A 15,843-nucleotide genomic window follows, 5' to 3' on the forward strand; every position below is an offset into this window, starting at 1 on the left:
TATGATAAAACACATCGAGTTTCATTATTTTTTTATATTATCAGCACGATATTAAATTTCGCGATTTTAAACTTCGCGTGTCTTATATTTCGCGAGTATTAAATTTCGCGTTTTTTTCAAAATCGCGAAAATCGCGAAATTTAGTACTCGCGAAATTAAGTGAGAATAAGGTAAATAAAATGCACTAAAATAGGATAACCAACAGAAAACAAGCACCGTTACCACGAAAACTTCATAACTTACATATTTTTTTTCGAACTTCATAAGAAAATCCATCTCTCCATAATACTGAAAGACGTTTAGGCATAAGGCACGTCTGAATTATTTCAAAAGTTTGTTTGTTTGTTTTTTCTTTCTAGTTTTCGTCAGCGTTTACGCGAGCACTACACGCATTTGTTTTAATAAGAACGCTTACTTTTACCTCAAAGAAACTGTAATAAATCCCCTAAAAGTTGTGCTGTGAAACAAATGGTAAACGCCATAGCGTACACTTTTTAGTTATGGATGTACTAGGGCGGCTTGCTAAGCACTCAAGAAGCTAGACTCTTACGCTTCTTTAGCAACCTCTCGCGTACATCCATAACTCAACAGTGTACGCTATGGCGTAAAACTACTTTGTTAATCAGCAAGGTTTGGAGGAAAGTATCAACTAGTTCAGGGTTCTTTTATATAGCTCTTGTAAAAAATACCTTGCTAACGCCATATAAGCCCAATAAGATCTTGTATGCTAGTACTTAAAAGCCAATCGGGGCGGTTCTTATATTTATTATTAATTTTTTGCCATGGCAACCAAGCAACCAAAGAAGAAGTTAAACGTTTCTGTTGTGAACGAGGTGAAAAAAAAGCCACCGAGAAGTCTAGTATTGATCGCACTATATCACGGTCCATGTTAACGTTTAGTTTCTTCTTTTCATTCGTCTTTTAACGTGAGTTTAGTTTCCCTTATTTCATTCGTCTTTTAGAGAGCAAATAATTTGATTTGCAGCTAACATTCTTTAAAGCCTAAACAACTAGATAAATTCAAATAACATTAAAAAAAATCCAGAATAATCAAAACTTCATACGTTTATGTATATAACGCAGTTTCAATAAAACATTGCATAATTCAAATTCCGTGACGTTTGTTTAGCTTTGATCGGTATTTGAACAAAACGCAGTTTTATTAGCTTTTCCCCCTTTTTCACCATCGTGTGTCGCTTGCAAATTCGTTTGATATTTGTCTACGCTTGTTATACAAGTTTGAACATACCTTTTTACATCAGCCGTTTTTTACAAAAATTCACATTAAAGAAGGGGTTTGAAGAACAATAGAGGCTTGATTCTGTTTCCTTCTGGTTATTACCGGTCATTAAATATCTGCGCTGTTACAATTATCTTTAATAATTCGTGTAACAATGACAATTTTCGATCCAAGTGGCACATCAGGCCGGCTTTCGGTCATCGGCCACAATTAAATAGAGTGACTAAGAGTATTTTTATTCTCCGGTACGAATGCTGGTCCATCGCAGTCATCACCAGCATTTACTTTACCAGTAACAAATTTTCACCTTGTCTAAGAGAGGCAGTTTGGAAGAAAGTGTCTACCCCCAAACACAACACAACGAATCCGGACCGCTTTATTTAGAGTCTAGCCATCTAACTATTAAACCTAGCCATCGTGCTCCGCACAGTGATCAAGAGGGGCTCCCGTTAAAAAAGTAAGTACGGCCGACAAGGAAGAAATAGGGTCACGACATTAGGCTCAGGTTTTCGAACTTTTACCGCCGTATTCTAGCTTTGCACTAATTTAATTGTTGTCTATCACAGAAAAGAAAACATTCTTTCAGGTTGGCAGTTGCTGTCTAGCTTTCTCATCATTTTATTAAAATGAGAAATGAATGTTTGATATACTACGAACAGCAATGATGGATTTAAATAGCTTTTTTCGCAGTCAGTTTTCTGTCCTCCACAAATTTTCTCTTGGCCAAAATTTCACTTACTAACAGAATAAGGTAGCATAGTGTGGTAAATTAAAATAAAACACACCAGGGTGGAACTATTTATAGGCTGGGTTGCATTTTTTTCTTTTTAAAAACTTAATAAATGTCTAAGAAAATTAAAAGTTGCACTCACATCATATATATTACAGTAGGATATTTTTCAATCTGGAATCCCGAGAACCAGCACAAAATATCCCACAGTTCGAATTGTTAAGATCTTTCTAATGCATAATTAATGATTAAGTTTAGTTAATTAAAACTTGCAAAATTATCCTCTTCCAAAACATCACAACGACAATTTTTGAAAAAAAAAACACGATGGTCCTTGACAGTCGTGCCAAGTGAAGCGTATTTGAAATTTGAATCTGTTAGTCAACTTCAAAAATAGGCAAGCGCCGATCAATGTTCGAACAAAAATTTAGTTTCTGATCACAGGCCACACGTGTTTACACTTATTAAATGCAACAGTTGGTCAGTCAAATTCAATTCCTTGCCTTTCTTTACTTCTTAACTTATGGAGAAAATTGCTTTGTTGATCATTATATATAAAAAAAAAAACATTTTACAGTTCCCGCGTGTTAAATGGCATCATTTCTGTCCTTTGTAATGCGGCAAAGCGCATTTTAAAGTTTATGTTCCATTACTCAGCCATGTTTGCGAACAAGACATATGTCTATTATATTTTTTTTCATGGTGGTTTCTATAAAAAGAGGGCCCTAGTGCCGGATTATTTTTACATAACTTAAAAAATTCATAACAGACACAAACTGACAGTTTATAATGCTTTTATTTTGCTATACTAAGTGGTTTACATTTATTCTTTTTAACTCTATTTTTTTCTAAATTTTAAACCACTTCAATGTTTGATTTCCAGATGAATATCTCCTGCAAGAATTAAATACAAGCAGTTTAGTCCCAAGAAGTCATCACAGATTTTAGCATGCGCATTCATTCTTTCATATTCACAGTTAGCGTATTGAATTATTAGTTCAATTATTATTGTTCGTTTGCATTTAACGCCGAGCAAATCTTATGTCGCCGAGCAAAACTTAAATCTTTATGTCGATATAATCACAAATTGTTAGTTTTCATTCATACTTGTTCGCACGGTATCATGTGACACAAATTAAAGCCAGTCAGGCTAGGGCAGCTGTATGTGAGTATGTGAGAATTGGTCTCGCTGAAATCCACCCCGTTTTGGTTTCGCCGTCACAAAGAGCAAATCTCTTGGGAAAAAAAAAAAAAAAAAAAAAAAAAAAACATTTTAAAAGGTTTACCCCGGTCAACGAGCCTGTGAAATTTTCCATATTATAACCACCTTTGTTTTACTACGTCATATTGAGTCTCACATGTTATTTGACCGAGCTGGAACCTTTTAAACACATTCAATGTCGCGTAAACCAGAGGAAATATTTAAGTTGACAAATCGACTTTCACATTCCGCTCCTTGATGAACTCATCAGAAGAAAAGAAGCACTTTCGATTTTTGCAAACGCAACAGTTGGGCGATTGTGTACCATTTGAAAACTTTCCAGTAGAAAGGGCCGTTTCATTTTCATTTCCTATCGGAACGGCCACGTATTATGCTAAATGGTGATAGTGCGAAAAAGCAAATGTTTCTTAACAGTACTGAATATTCCGAGCTTTCCAGTAATTACGAGAAAAGAGAACTACCTCTGAAAGTGTTCAATTTTTTTTTTCGAAAAGGACCGTACCATTTGATTTTTCACCGGAACAACTACTTTTCCTCGCTCAAGGACAACCAGATAACTGTCAAGTTTCGCAAAAGCTCGATCTGTCCGGTTCAATAGTCCATTTTACAGTTTTCTGCTAGTGACGTGGCCTTTGAATGAAAGTGAGGCTGGAGGTGACCTTGTGTTGATACAGACCTCACTGCTTTTGTTGTGTTAATCATGCTGTTTTGATGCAAACTAGTTTGCATTTACATGAAAAAGCAGAGAGGTTTGTATCAATGCAAGGTCACCTCCAGCCTCACTAACATTCAAAGGCCAGGTCACTTGGACTATTTCTAAAGGGTTACATGCATTCAATAGAACAGAACCAAATAAAACAATAAATTGGTAGACGCAGACGTTACCTCAGACTTAGGTAGTTTTATCAACCTCGTTTGCGACATTCTCTATGGTACTTTCTGTGCATCTGTATTCCATCTTGCTTGCTTACATACTTCCGATTACCAATTTTAGCCTGTCAAAGCAAGACAAACATTACGCGAATCGATATTTGAAATTGCTAAAAACTGGAGCATACGTTAATTTATTTCTAGCGTTTTATTGGCTTAGCGGCCTTTGGAACTCATGCGAATATGTTAACATTTTTTTTGTTGTGACAAGATCCTTTGTTGTAAAAGGTGGCTAAATAAAATTTGATTTCTTTGAGGGGCTGAAACTCAGTAATGAAAACACAATTTCATTTTTCCATGTCAAAATTAATTATCAAATCAATGTTCGAATCAATTAAGCGCCTGATATATCTGATATATATTCTAGAAATTTGATTGCATTTCATCAGATTTAAGACACACACAACGCTTTACTCCTATCGATAGTTCTGTAAAAAGTGAAACCTACCCCTCTTCGCCTTGGAAGGATTGTAGGTTTCCCGTTCTTGCTGAAAAACTTGGTTCCGTAATGCATCACACTCCAGTAATCATACGGGGAGTTAAGGGAGTTAATATCGCCAGCTTTTTGGAAATTGTGCTTTGCATCTAGACATTCAATGAGTCGGAGAAACAATATAACTGCAGTAAGTAGATTCTACTGGTATATTAAAGCAAATTTTAAAATATGATTAGCTGAGCTATCGTTCACTATCAACCATTGGTGTACAGTGGCTTGGTAGTCTACAAAATCGCGTGATTTTTCTCCGAAAGAGATTGAAATATTGATTTCGTGATTATTTATAGTACAGTCGCTGTGAGGCAACTTTAAAAACTCGAAATTGATTTCAAATTGAATTGAGCTTTACTTAAAGAGGCTCGCAACGGTTTTCAGTTCTCCCAGCTCTCATACTTTGATGGGTAAGTGCTACAAACATTTATCAGATACCACTACAAAAATGGTATCAAACAAATACCAAATCATTGCTGAACAAGTTGTGGTCGTTTTCATGTCGTCACTGGTTACCATAGTAACGGCATTTTCGAAAAAAATTAAGGTGGCTCTGAAACTGCTCCAGAGATTTTTTTTCACTGTACAAAAAGTTGTATCTTAACGTGCTGATCATCATTCAATAGTAAAAAATAGGGGTCACCGGACTAAGAACTAAAAGAGAAAATTAAGGGTGTTTTAACTGGTTACCCCGTTGCTATGGTTACCAGTGACGACAAGAAAATAACCAAAATTTGTTTGTCAATGATTGGGCATTTGTTTCATACCAATTTTGTAGTGGTAACTGATAAATGTTTGTAGCACTGACTCATCAAAGTATGAGAGCTGGAAAGTACTGGGAACTGTTTTGCGCCTCCTTGAACGAATCGAATACGACTGCTAACATCTTACTTCTAAAATGAACGAATCGAATACGACTGTTTAACTTGGCATTATGGATGTTTACAATAACGAAAAAAGTACACTTATTTATAAAACTAAGAAAAATAAGAAACTTAGAAAGCCTGAATCACCCAAAGCAATGCGGTTGTTTTACTTACTATTACGGATGTTATGCCACAGGATTCTGACGTATCTGTCCCTGTCAGGACGAGACTGCTCGTGGTAGAAGCCTAAAGCGTGACCTGAAGAAAAGAAGTCGGGTCTAAAGAACGATGGTCATTGGTAAAGAGGTTGCTTTCAACAACCCAACCAACTCCTAGGTATGTTTTAGATGGATATGTACATGTGTGTTAAAACGAGAATTGAAAATTGTAATTATTACTCCTTGATTCCAAAGTTTTGCTAAACTGCCGTGAAATCAAATTCTCATGAACAGGAAAAGAGGTTTTCTGTTGATAGAAAATTGTCCAAATTTTCCCGTGCAGTTTTGTAAGCAAGCGCAAGGAGTGTTCATGACAGCTGTCTACGGGATTGAAATTTGGCAAATTTGTGACTCGGACCTCGAAAACCGAATTAAAGAAATTAAAGAAATTCTAATTAAAGGGCTTTCGGCGGAAACAAACTACATCAGGTTTGTTTCCAACCTTATAGCTATATATGGACAAAAAAAAAAGAAATTAATCGTTTTTTGAGCTTCTTCCAAACAAATCAAGATTTTGCTTAGAAATCCAGTGTAGTCTGTTTTCGGAAGATATATATATTTTTTTCAGTTTAGGTATGCGTGAAGGGAGTCCCAGATTTGCAAAACTTTAACCCCACAATTTTCGTTTTCGTAAGGGAAGTTTGGGCTCTGTCTATAAACATGAGATATTTCAACCCTTTTAACCAAAAATGGGGGAAATAATCGATTTTTCAACTTCTGTTACTCAATGCTCGGTTTTTCCTTATAAGTGTTCTTAATCTATGAGCTTACAAAGAAGCTGTTCTTTAAAACATACTAGGATTGAAAAGTAATTCGCAAGGGAAAAAACAAGTTTATTAAATCAACCGTAACACTAACCAATTTCATGAGCTGCAATTCCCTTGGTCCAACATCCTGGTGCAAGTGTGATATGTTGACGATTCCCTTGCCTTCCCACATGTGATGAACACCTAATGTAGAAATATAATCATGACATATTTTCTGGTCTTAATAGTCTAGCAGGAGGTCTACATGGGAGAATCTTGACCGAGATTAAGATTTTCTCACACAGTCGGACTAAACTTGATTAATAAGATGTTTATCATATGATTAAAATAATAACTGTTCAGTGTTCATGTTCATGTTCATTCCAGTGAGGTGACAAACACTGGTTATGAGTGCATTGTCTGTTGAAAGCCTAAATAAATACTTTCGCTCGAATTGAATCCGACTGAGTGTTAAGGCTCGGTTTCTTCATATGGCCAAGCAAAAAGTCTCAAAATTGTTTACATAGCAGGCTCGTACTCGCAGAAGTTTTGCTTGCAAATTGCGGTAAAAAAAAATGGACAAGATGAGGTCGAAATCACCGACCTATATGTTTTTGATTTCTCTAGCCTCTTTCATTGACTGAAAGGATATTTTTACAGGCGTTAAAGTCGCTTTCAGCAGTCGTGTTGCGTTCCTTCTGGCCTTGCAATCTTTTGCAATATCGTCTTCAGCTAATATTTTGATGACATTGAAGCTGAATCATAATTTGCCAAATTTTTCTCGTTCTCTTCACTTTTTGTTCATGATCCTCAAGCTTTTTAAATTTGGCTCTTCCTTTCATTGTTTTCATCAATGAGAAGTCATTGCTTTTGTACTTTTTGTTTGTAACTTTCTCACAGCAAATGTCGTCGGCCTACATGCCGGTCTAGAAGGTCCAAACTGCAGTCAATATCGATCTCAGCCATCAAATTATTGAATTTGGTAGTTCCCAGTCCCTTTGAGACACGGCCATATAATAACTAATAAAAACATCCAATGAATGTTTGGCTTACAGATAATTTGTAGTTAAAAAATTAAATTTGACTAGACTAGTTCTGATAATTTAATAAATGCATTTAGAAAATAATAATAATAATAATAATAATAATAATAATAATAATTATAATAATAATAATAATAATAATAATAATAATTGCTTTAATAATAATGGCTTTAGCGGGGTCTACACCTTCCACTGGTCACCTGCGTATTGCTACACTTTTTTATTTATATTTATAGAAAGATACATTCTGTGCCCCTCACTCTCGAAACGTGTAGCCTGAACGTTCATCGACTGTCAAAACCTTTACACTAAAAGCAAATCTAGGCATTTTAGCGCACTGTCAGTAACATATCAAACAGAAATAATATTTTTTAAGACTTCCAAGATGTTGCTTACCCTGAGCCAGGTACGAAGTATGCAAACGCTCTTTCCCTTCTCCTATGCTTGAAGCGGACGCAAGATGTTCTCGTCCATTCTCGCATTCCTTGACTAATGGCCCGCATAGCCCGACGATTACGCCCTGGAAAACACAACAAAACCGAACAGTAATGCGCATGCACTTCAGTCCCAACCTTTGCATGTGAAACGTCAATCAATCGTGAAATAACAATGAACTGTTTAATCGTTGAGCAGCTTTCATTTGAGCGTCGTAACACCAAAACCAAATTAATCACTCTGGCAAATCACAAAAGACGCAGACAGTCCATTAAACCAATCTCAAAGTAATTGCATGTAACTGGCGTGAAGCGCAGGAAAACGTATGCGAACGACCCAGCATGAAAATAGAGATTTACGGAAAATCAAAGGTATTACATAAGTTGGTAATCCAACTTTAACCTTTCAATTAAATGTTTTAAAGGCCGTTGAACCCCTTAGTTGGCATTTAAGGAACTTTAAGTCTCCTTCAAAGGCGGCCCAAGCTCACGATGAAAGGAGTTGAAATAATTAACATAATACTCTATATGAAGCTATTGTGCTACAACAGTTCGTATTAATAAAGGTTTGAATGGGAGAAAACTCTTTCAAATTTACAGCTAAATATAATGATATTTTGACAATAGAATCAACTTACCTAAATGTCTTGTACATGTTATTATGTCTCTTAATTGTTATCTGGGCTATCAGGCGGGCATTTTTTACAACTCTTATTACTCATTATATTTTGGGCGATTCCATGTTGTTTCACTGAATAAAGAAGTATTTATGGCTCTTGTTCTTTGGTCATTTCAATTTGAGAAGAAATGAATGCAAACATAAATTTCACTTGGACTACACATGGTTTGAAAAAAACACCAGTATTAAGTTAAAGTTTCGTTTGCTACAGCACACCCCTATTTAGAAGTGGCGAAGTAGGTTTTCAAACCATATATAGTCCATATGCTATTTTTGTAGCAGCAGTTTGTATTTAATTCTTCTTAATGGTTACTTTTTAACCTTCTATAAACTTACTTAGAGTGGGGTGGATGGCATAAATCATCACTCCTTTTGGCCAATTTCTGCCTCTACGTACACCTCTTCCGAATGGATTATCTATGTCCAGTCCCATCGCAACCGCCATGCGCTGTTCAGCGTTTAGGATTATGTCTCCCTCATACAAATTCGGGTTATTAACACCGACATTTTCTTGAGTCAAACATAAAAAAAATCAATCAATGCAGGTATCAACAAAATAACCTACGAACAACTGCCCGCCAGCCCTGCCTGCCTGCCTGTCTGTCTGCCTTCCTGCTTGCGCGCCTGCCAGTCTGTCTGTCTGTCTGACTGACTGACTGACTGACTGACTGACTGACTGACTGACTGACTGACTGACTGACTGACTGACTGACTGACTGACTTTGTTGGTAATCCAGCCATAACGTCATGAGATCCGCCATCTTGGATCCCCCTTATTGGAATTTACGAAAATTAATACACGTTTTTTACGGAAAGTAATACAAACTCAATCCCAAATGGTTATGGAGCATTAAAATATACGACTTTTGCCTTAGAAAACTGGAAAAATGAAAGAGTTATGTCAAAAAGTCGATATTTCATTATTATGGTGTAGTTTGACGAATCTCAAATAGCAAGCGAATTTTTATTTTCAAAACCCTCACCCAGAGGCAAAAAAATACATGGAGCCTCGTTAAAGTTAGTGTAATTGTGAAATCCGAGAAGTGTCTTTCTGCATTTGACCCTCTTCCATTCATGACGTTAAAACATAAATAAAATAGTTGTGTCAATTTCTATCTCTTTTTTTACTAAAGCACCCGATTGCGGCTGAAGCGAATTTACAACCAATGTTTTTTTAAACCAATGCAAAATTGCATACATCAATGAAGTTCTAAGTGAATTGACAGTGTTCAATGAAAATATGATCAGTTGACTCTGGTTCTCCTGCACAGTACAGACTATCAGATCACTATCTTTTTCAGATAAGTTTGATCCCGAGCCTAAGCTGAACTCTTTTTTTATCTACTTTCCACTAAACTAACCACATTGCCAACTGGTTAGGATGTCAAGATGTAATTGGCTGCCCGCCGGTTCCTCTGAAACCCTATTGTTTTTTCAGGAAGCCAGTACTTTCCTTCAGCCTCTTCCCTTTTTTTAATTTTTATTTTGCGAACTACCAGAGTTTCGTTGACACTAGCCTGAAAAGCAGCTCTAGTCGGAAATGACTACTGAAACGATTAAATATGGTAAGTTGTGTATGTTTTCAAAAAAAAGAATGACTGCTTTCGATTAAGCGTTGTGATTGTATTAGATGACCGCGCTATATCTGGTTTAACAAAGGCCTTTCCAATTCATACTAATTTATCATATATTGAACTATAAAATAATTCTATATATAAAGTTGATGGGTGTAACTATAAATTGATAAGTTCCATTTGCATTAAATCCGACGTTTGCCCTTAAAAACCTGCAAAAGAAAACTGCTTACCTTCAGGACTTTGGGCGAGCGCCACTCCGCACAGAACAAGAAGGTATAGCCACTCCATGTTGCTTCTTTACGGTGCCGAAGCAGTGTGACGAAAACGGCGAAATGGCTGAGAATTTATGGACCACAATTGTTAACTCACCTGGAAAAGGTATCGAAACTTTGTTTTTTTCTGTTTTAAGTATGTTTGAGGTGTTTGATTCTTGTCTAAACACAATCAGTAAATTGGACTAGCCGTGGGAAGTGATCTGAAAATTTTGTTCAAATACATGCTACAGGTGAAAGGCGACAAATAGCAAACTAATTTCGCACCCCTGGGGGGACTCCCATATTAAAGGGACGGGGATGCTCATCTGAAATTTTTAAAAGAACCTCTAAAAGAGACCAATCTGGGCGTGGCTCAAGCTATTTTAGACCCCCAAAAGATACCATAATTCTGAAAAGAAAATTTATATTTGTATATTTCTTCGTGTGCATCCCTAAAAGAGACCCTGACGGCTAAAAATTGTGCCATTTTGCCCAAAACACCCTAAGCGAGACCCAAAGTCCAAAATTTATACCGCTAAGTGAGACGACGAGCATCCCCGTCCCTTTCATATGGGAGCTCCCCCCCCCCCCCTCTCCCGGGCTTCGCACCACATGGCATTACGCAATCAGGTGTTATTAAAAGAGCTTGGTCTCAGGGATTTCGCTGATTTTGGTCTGAGCAATTCTTAAAATAGTGTTGGGCAACTTTACTTACGAAAAATATTGAACAGCTAAAGGGAAAAACACGCCTGACGCCAAAGACGCGCGTTTCAGTGCTCTAATATAGCAACTGTTAATAAATTTTGACAATAATTTTATGGTTTCGTACGACGCAAATATAAATTTTGTCTTCTCAAACACCTGTTAAAATCCGTGACAAATCCTATTAAATTAATTTCAATAGATATCACGCAATAATCTTTTATTGTGCAGCATTGATTGACATTTTGTGCTAGCATGACAAATACTATAAGCAGAGATAAACTTTAGAAATAAATAAAATTTATCTCGCCAAGGAAGCAAAAATTAGAAATAGAGTTTGAATAAAAATTGGATCCAGATAATGTTTGAAGATATTGCAATAAATGAATCAAAAATATGAAGTAAACTGAAATGGCAATATAGTTTGAGTGAATTTAAAGGCAGTCTCCACGTCATAAGATTCTTATTTACCGCAGCATATTTCCCCTGCCCTCACCACCTCCAAACATCCCACATAAAAATTCAACCTGTAGATTAATGCTATCAAAGCTGTTCTCTGTTAGTAGCGGTAGCCTGTCTGTTTTTTACTCGAATGTTTCTCTGGTTATTGATATGTACATAACTGGATTAAAGGACTCATTTTTTAAAACGAAATATTATTTCAGGTTGACGTTTACTGATAAGGCTGCTCAGTATTGGTCGAGATCATCGAGTGATAGTTAAAATTAATCTTTACGAAGATTGTTCATTTCACCGTTTGGACGTGTTCTGTTCCTTTAACGGTCATTTGACTGAAATAGAAAATGCACTGAGATTTTTCTCAAACTTTGCCTTTTGCCAAAAAAATTTATTCCAAATTATATGGATACTTTTTTCCACGTTAAATAAAGTATGTATGTATGTATGTATAGCTGAACAATTAAAAAATAATTGTATTGCTTCGCGCCAAAAAACGCGGCTGCACCACCATTACAACTCGTTTCCAGACTGCTTCAGTCGCTGCTTTCTTTCTTAAGAGTCGTCAAAGGTTTCTCTAAAAACGATTAACATTGAAGGCCCTAATCGCCAAATTCAATCTGGAAAAAATGAGGGAACAACTAGGCATTAAGATGAGATTTTACTTTATCTTTTAAAAATAAAAGTCACTTTAATCGACTTTCAAAGCCAAATAAGCGAAGCTACGCATAAGGGAGGGACGTCTGGCACATTTTAACTCACGTTAATACAAAAATTAGCTGAATTCAGAAGCTCGTATTTAGGATAGCGGCATTTTCGCTTGAGACTGTATGTCATAAAATGTCGTCCATCTTTCAGTAGATGACTTCGAATGTAACTATTGCCGGAATAAGGGTTCCGTTGTGAGTATAACATTTCTCATATTTCTTATTCGGTCGGTTGTGTTTAACAAGGCAGGAGACGTTTTGGGTATTGTAGATATGGGGGGTTACCACGAGGTTTATTTAATATTCCGCACTATACATGAATATTTGCAAATTCATTCTTTCTGGGTGAGTTTTAATATAAAAGAAATCTGCTGGCGCCGTTTGTTCAAAACGGCGGGCACCGCTAGGAAAACGGTCGTTAATAATGATTCCAAAAACCGGACTTTCGGGTGTAAGTTGTTCGTAGTTCACTTTGTTATATAAAAAAAGCCAAATTTCACAGTTGATGAAGCATTTGTCTTCGAGAGGATATTGAAGAGAAACAGTACAGGTAATAACGGTCAAACGAACGTGTTTAAGTTGAAAATTTAGATTTTCCAACGCTCGAAGTTTTCAAACAATTCTAGACAACTTTCACAGATAAGAAGTGAATCAACCGGCTTTAATATCCCGCTGTCATAACTTCTTTAAAAACCCTCGATTAATAACCTTATTTTTCTGGATTAGCCAAGATTGACTACACGTGGTCTGTCTCGATCGACAAACTCCCGTTCCTGGACGCCTACATGATTCCACGTGACAACTTCATAGCAACATCAGTTTACTACAAGGACACTGATAGGACACTTTAGATCATCGCATCCCGATCCAAGTGCAAATCATCGATTCCGTATAGTCAGTTCCTACGGCTGCGAAAGATCTGCAGTGACGATGATAATTTTCACCACGAGACAGTTAACATGGAAACGCATTTTGCGGCACATGGCTATCCACAAGACCTAATAACAAGAGCACGCGTACGAGCGGAAGCAAAACGAAGAAAAGATCTGCTTGTATCCACCGCAGGGAATAAAAAAAAAAGCCGTCGACCACCCACCTCTGGTCATCACGTATCATCCCATCATACCGCGGAACGTTTCAATCTTACGCGATGGCCAAAGCACGAGCGCCATTTACAACAAGCCGCCGCTAAAGGCCTTACGACGTGCAAAAAATCTCAAAGATAAATTAGTACATTCTAGTCTGCCCTCAGATCCCCAGCTTCAAGTCTGTACTTTCAAATGCAACCGACGTGACTGCCGAACGTGTCCTTTTGTAAACTTCCGTGAAGGAATAAGAGCTTACAATTGACAAATCAATATCTCAGGACATTATACGTGCACCACATGCACAAGTCAACTTATTTATTGCATTTCGAGCCGAAAATGCCCCGGGATTGTCTACATTAGAGAGACAGGCCGTCGGCTTGGAGATCGCTTCAGAGAGCACCGTTTGGATGTCATACGGAAAAGGGTTGAGCTGCCGGAACCTAAGCATTTTACAAAACCAGGCCACAACCTGAACGACATGATGGTCGCTGTGATCAGAGCAAACCTGGCTGACCAAACAAAGAGAAGGCGTGAAAAAATTCGATTCATCCTCGATTACAAGACCCTGGCACCGAGCGGGCTAAACCAAGACTTTGGACTCGTATGCGAGTTTTACCCGCGCGAGTTTTAAAATTCTATTAATTTGAATTTCCATCCTTTCTTTTGTATACGTGAGCAACGGCATTTGGCACTTTTTTACTACTGATGAAGCCAGCACTGCGGAAACAATTAGTTTCTACATTGACTATTACAGCTTTAAACACTATTATCCAATGTGTTCACATGTATAACAGTAATGTCATGTCCAAACTTATTTTCCCAAAAGTAAACATTTTTAATCAATTTTAGAAAACTGAACCTATTTTTTAAATTTTTGGCCAAATAGGTTCTTACGAAAAGGATTCTAATTTGCAAAATTAAGCCTAGCAGGTTCCGAAATGTTAGGTTCTTACTCTCGGGTTTTTACTTTATTGCTTCAGTTGATCCGGGTTTTAAGATATCAATAAAGTTTGTAACAGATGGCCATGACCATGAGACCATAGGCCTACATATTGAATTTCAATGGGTGGGCTGGGTAGGTGAATGGTGATGACGCTAGGGCGGAAAGCTGTGGAACAAAATATTTCAAACAGGTATGGATAGCTGGATTTGTTTCTCGGTTTTCCCGAGTTTAAATCCTCGACCACGCTTTGTATATAGCCAACTGGTCTGCCTCCTGCCAGTTGGGATTATTAACCTTGTTATGTTCATTTAAAGTTATTTGTTTCCTCTGTTTCAGTGGCATGCCTGTAAACTAGCTATCTCATTGAGATATGAAGCTAAGTGCATGACCACTATAAACATATATTATTATATTATTAATGGTTCTCACATTATTCCCGTCATAGTACTTTAGTCACTTCGGTTTAAATCATTTTCTTATGTAACATTAGCACAATTTGCAATCCAATTCTTTTTAATTCCTGTTTATAACATTAGCGACTATCATTCATTTGATTCGATTTGGTCCTCCTGATTAGCCGATGCTTAAATTGGTATTTGCCTGTGAATCATCATATATGTCGATTCTTAGGTTTAAGGCTATGAACGAGTTATTGCCTTTTTTATTTCACCCAAAAGGATCCCGGAATTATTACGTACTGCCTAATCCTACTGCAGACTCCCTTCTTGAACTTATTTGCATAAATTAAATAAAATGCACTAAAATAGGATAACCAACAGAAAAGAAGCACCGTTACCACGAAAACTTCATAACTTACATATTTTTTTTCGACCTTCATAAGAAAATCCATCTCTCCATAATACTGAAAGACGTTTAGGCATAAGGCACGTCTGAATTATTTCAAAAGTTTGTTTGTTTGTTTTTTTCTTTCTAGTTTTCGTCAGCGTTTACGCGAGCACTACACGCATTTGTTTTAATAAGAACGCTTACTTTTACCTCAAAGAAACTGTAATAAATCCCCTAAAAGTTGTGCTGTGAAACAAATGGTAAACGCCATAGCGTACACTTTTTAGTTATGGATGTACTAGGGCGGCTTGCTAAGCACTCAAGAAGCTAGACTCTTACGCTTCTTAAGCAACCTCTCGCGTACATCCATAACTCAACAGTGTACGCTATGGCGTAAAACTACTTTGTTAATCAGCAAGGTTTGTAGGAAATTATCAACTAGTTCAGGGTTCTTTTATATAGCTCTTGTAAAAAATACCTTGCTAACGCCATATAAGCCCAATAAGATCTTGTATGCTAGTACTTAAAAGCCAATCGGGGCGGTTCTTATATTTATTATTATTTTTTGCCATGGCAACCAAAGAAGAAGTTAAACGTTTCTGTTGTGAACGAGGTGAAAAAAAAAGCCACCGAGAAGTCTAGTATTGATCGCACTATATCACGGTCCATGTTTAGTTTCTTCTTTTCATTCGTCTTTTAACGTGAGTTTAGTTTCCCTTATTTCATTCGTCTTTT

General features: G+C 36.8%; 1 protein-coding gene across 1 annotated transcript; it reads right to left on the reverse strand.

The window, feature by feature from the left end:
* Nucleotides 1–2,747: 2,747 nt before the first annotated feature.
* Nucleotides 2,748–10,483, reverse strand: LOC144653790 (zinc metalloproteinase nas-15-like). Its single transcript, XM_078513891.1, has 8 exons — nt 10,403–10,483; nt 8,932–9,105; nt 7,879–8,002; nt 6,552–6,643; nt 5,650–5,733; nt 4,571–4,707; nt 4,078–4,187; nt 2,748–2,864 (listed from the first exon to the last, which is right to left on the reverse strand). Exons 1-7 carry the CDS (start codon nt 10,458–10,460, stop codon nt 4,098–4,100), a joined length of 759 nt encoding a protein of 252 aa, XP_078370017.1. The 5' UTR covers nt 10,461–10,483; the 3' UTR covers nt 2,748–2,864; nt 4,078–4,097.
* Nucleotides 10,484–15,843: the final 5,360 nt, after the last annotated feature.

Source organism: Oculina patagonica, chromosome 5 (assembly GCF_052425735.1).
Source record: "Oculina patagonica isolate OP01 chromosome 5, crgOcupat, whole genome shotgun sequence".
Classification (NCBI taxonomy): Eukaryota; Metazoa; Cnidaria; class Anthozoa; order Scleractinia; family Oculinidae; genus Oculina; species Oculina patagonica.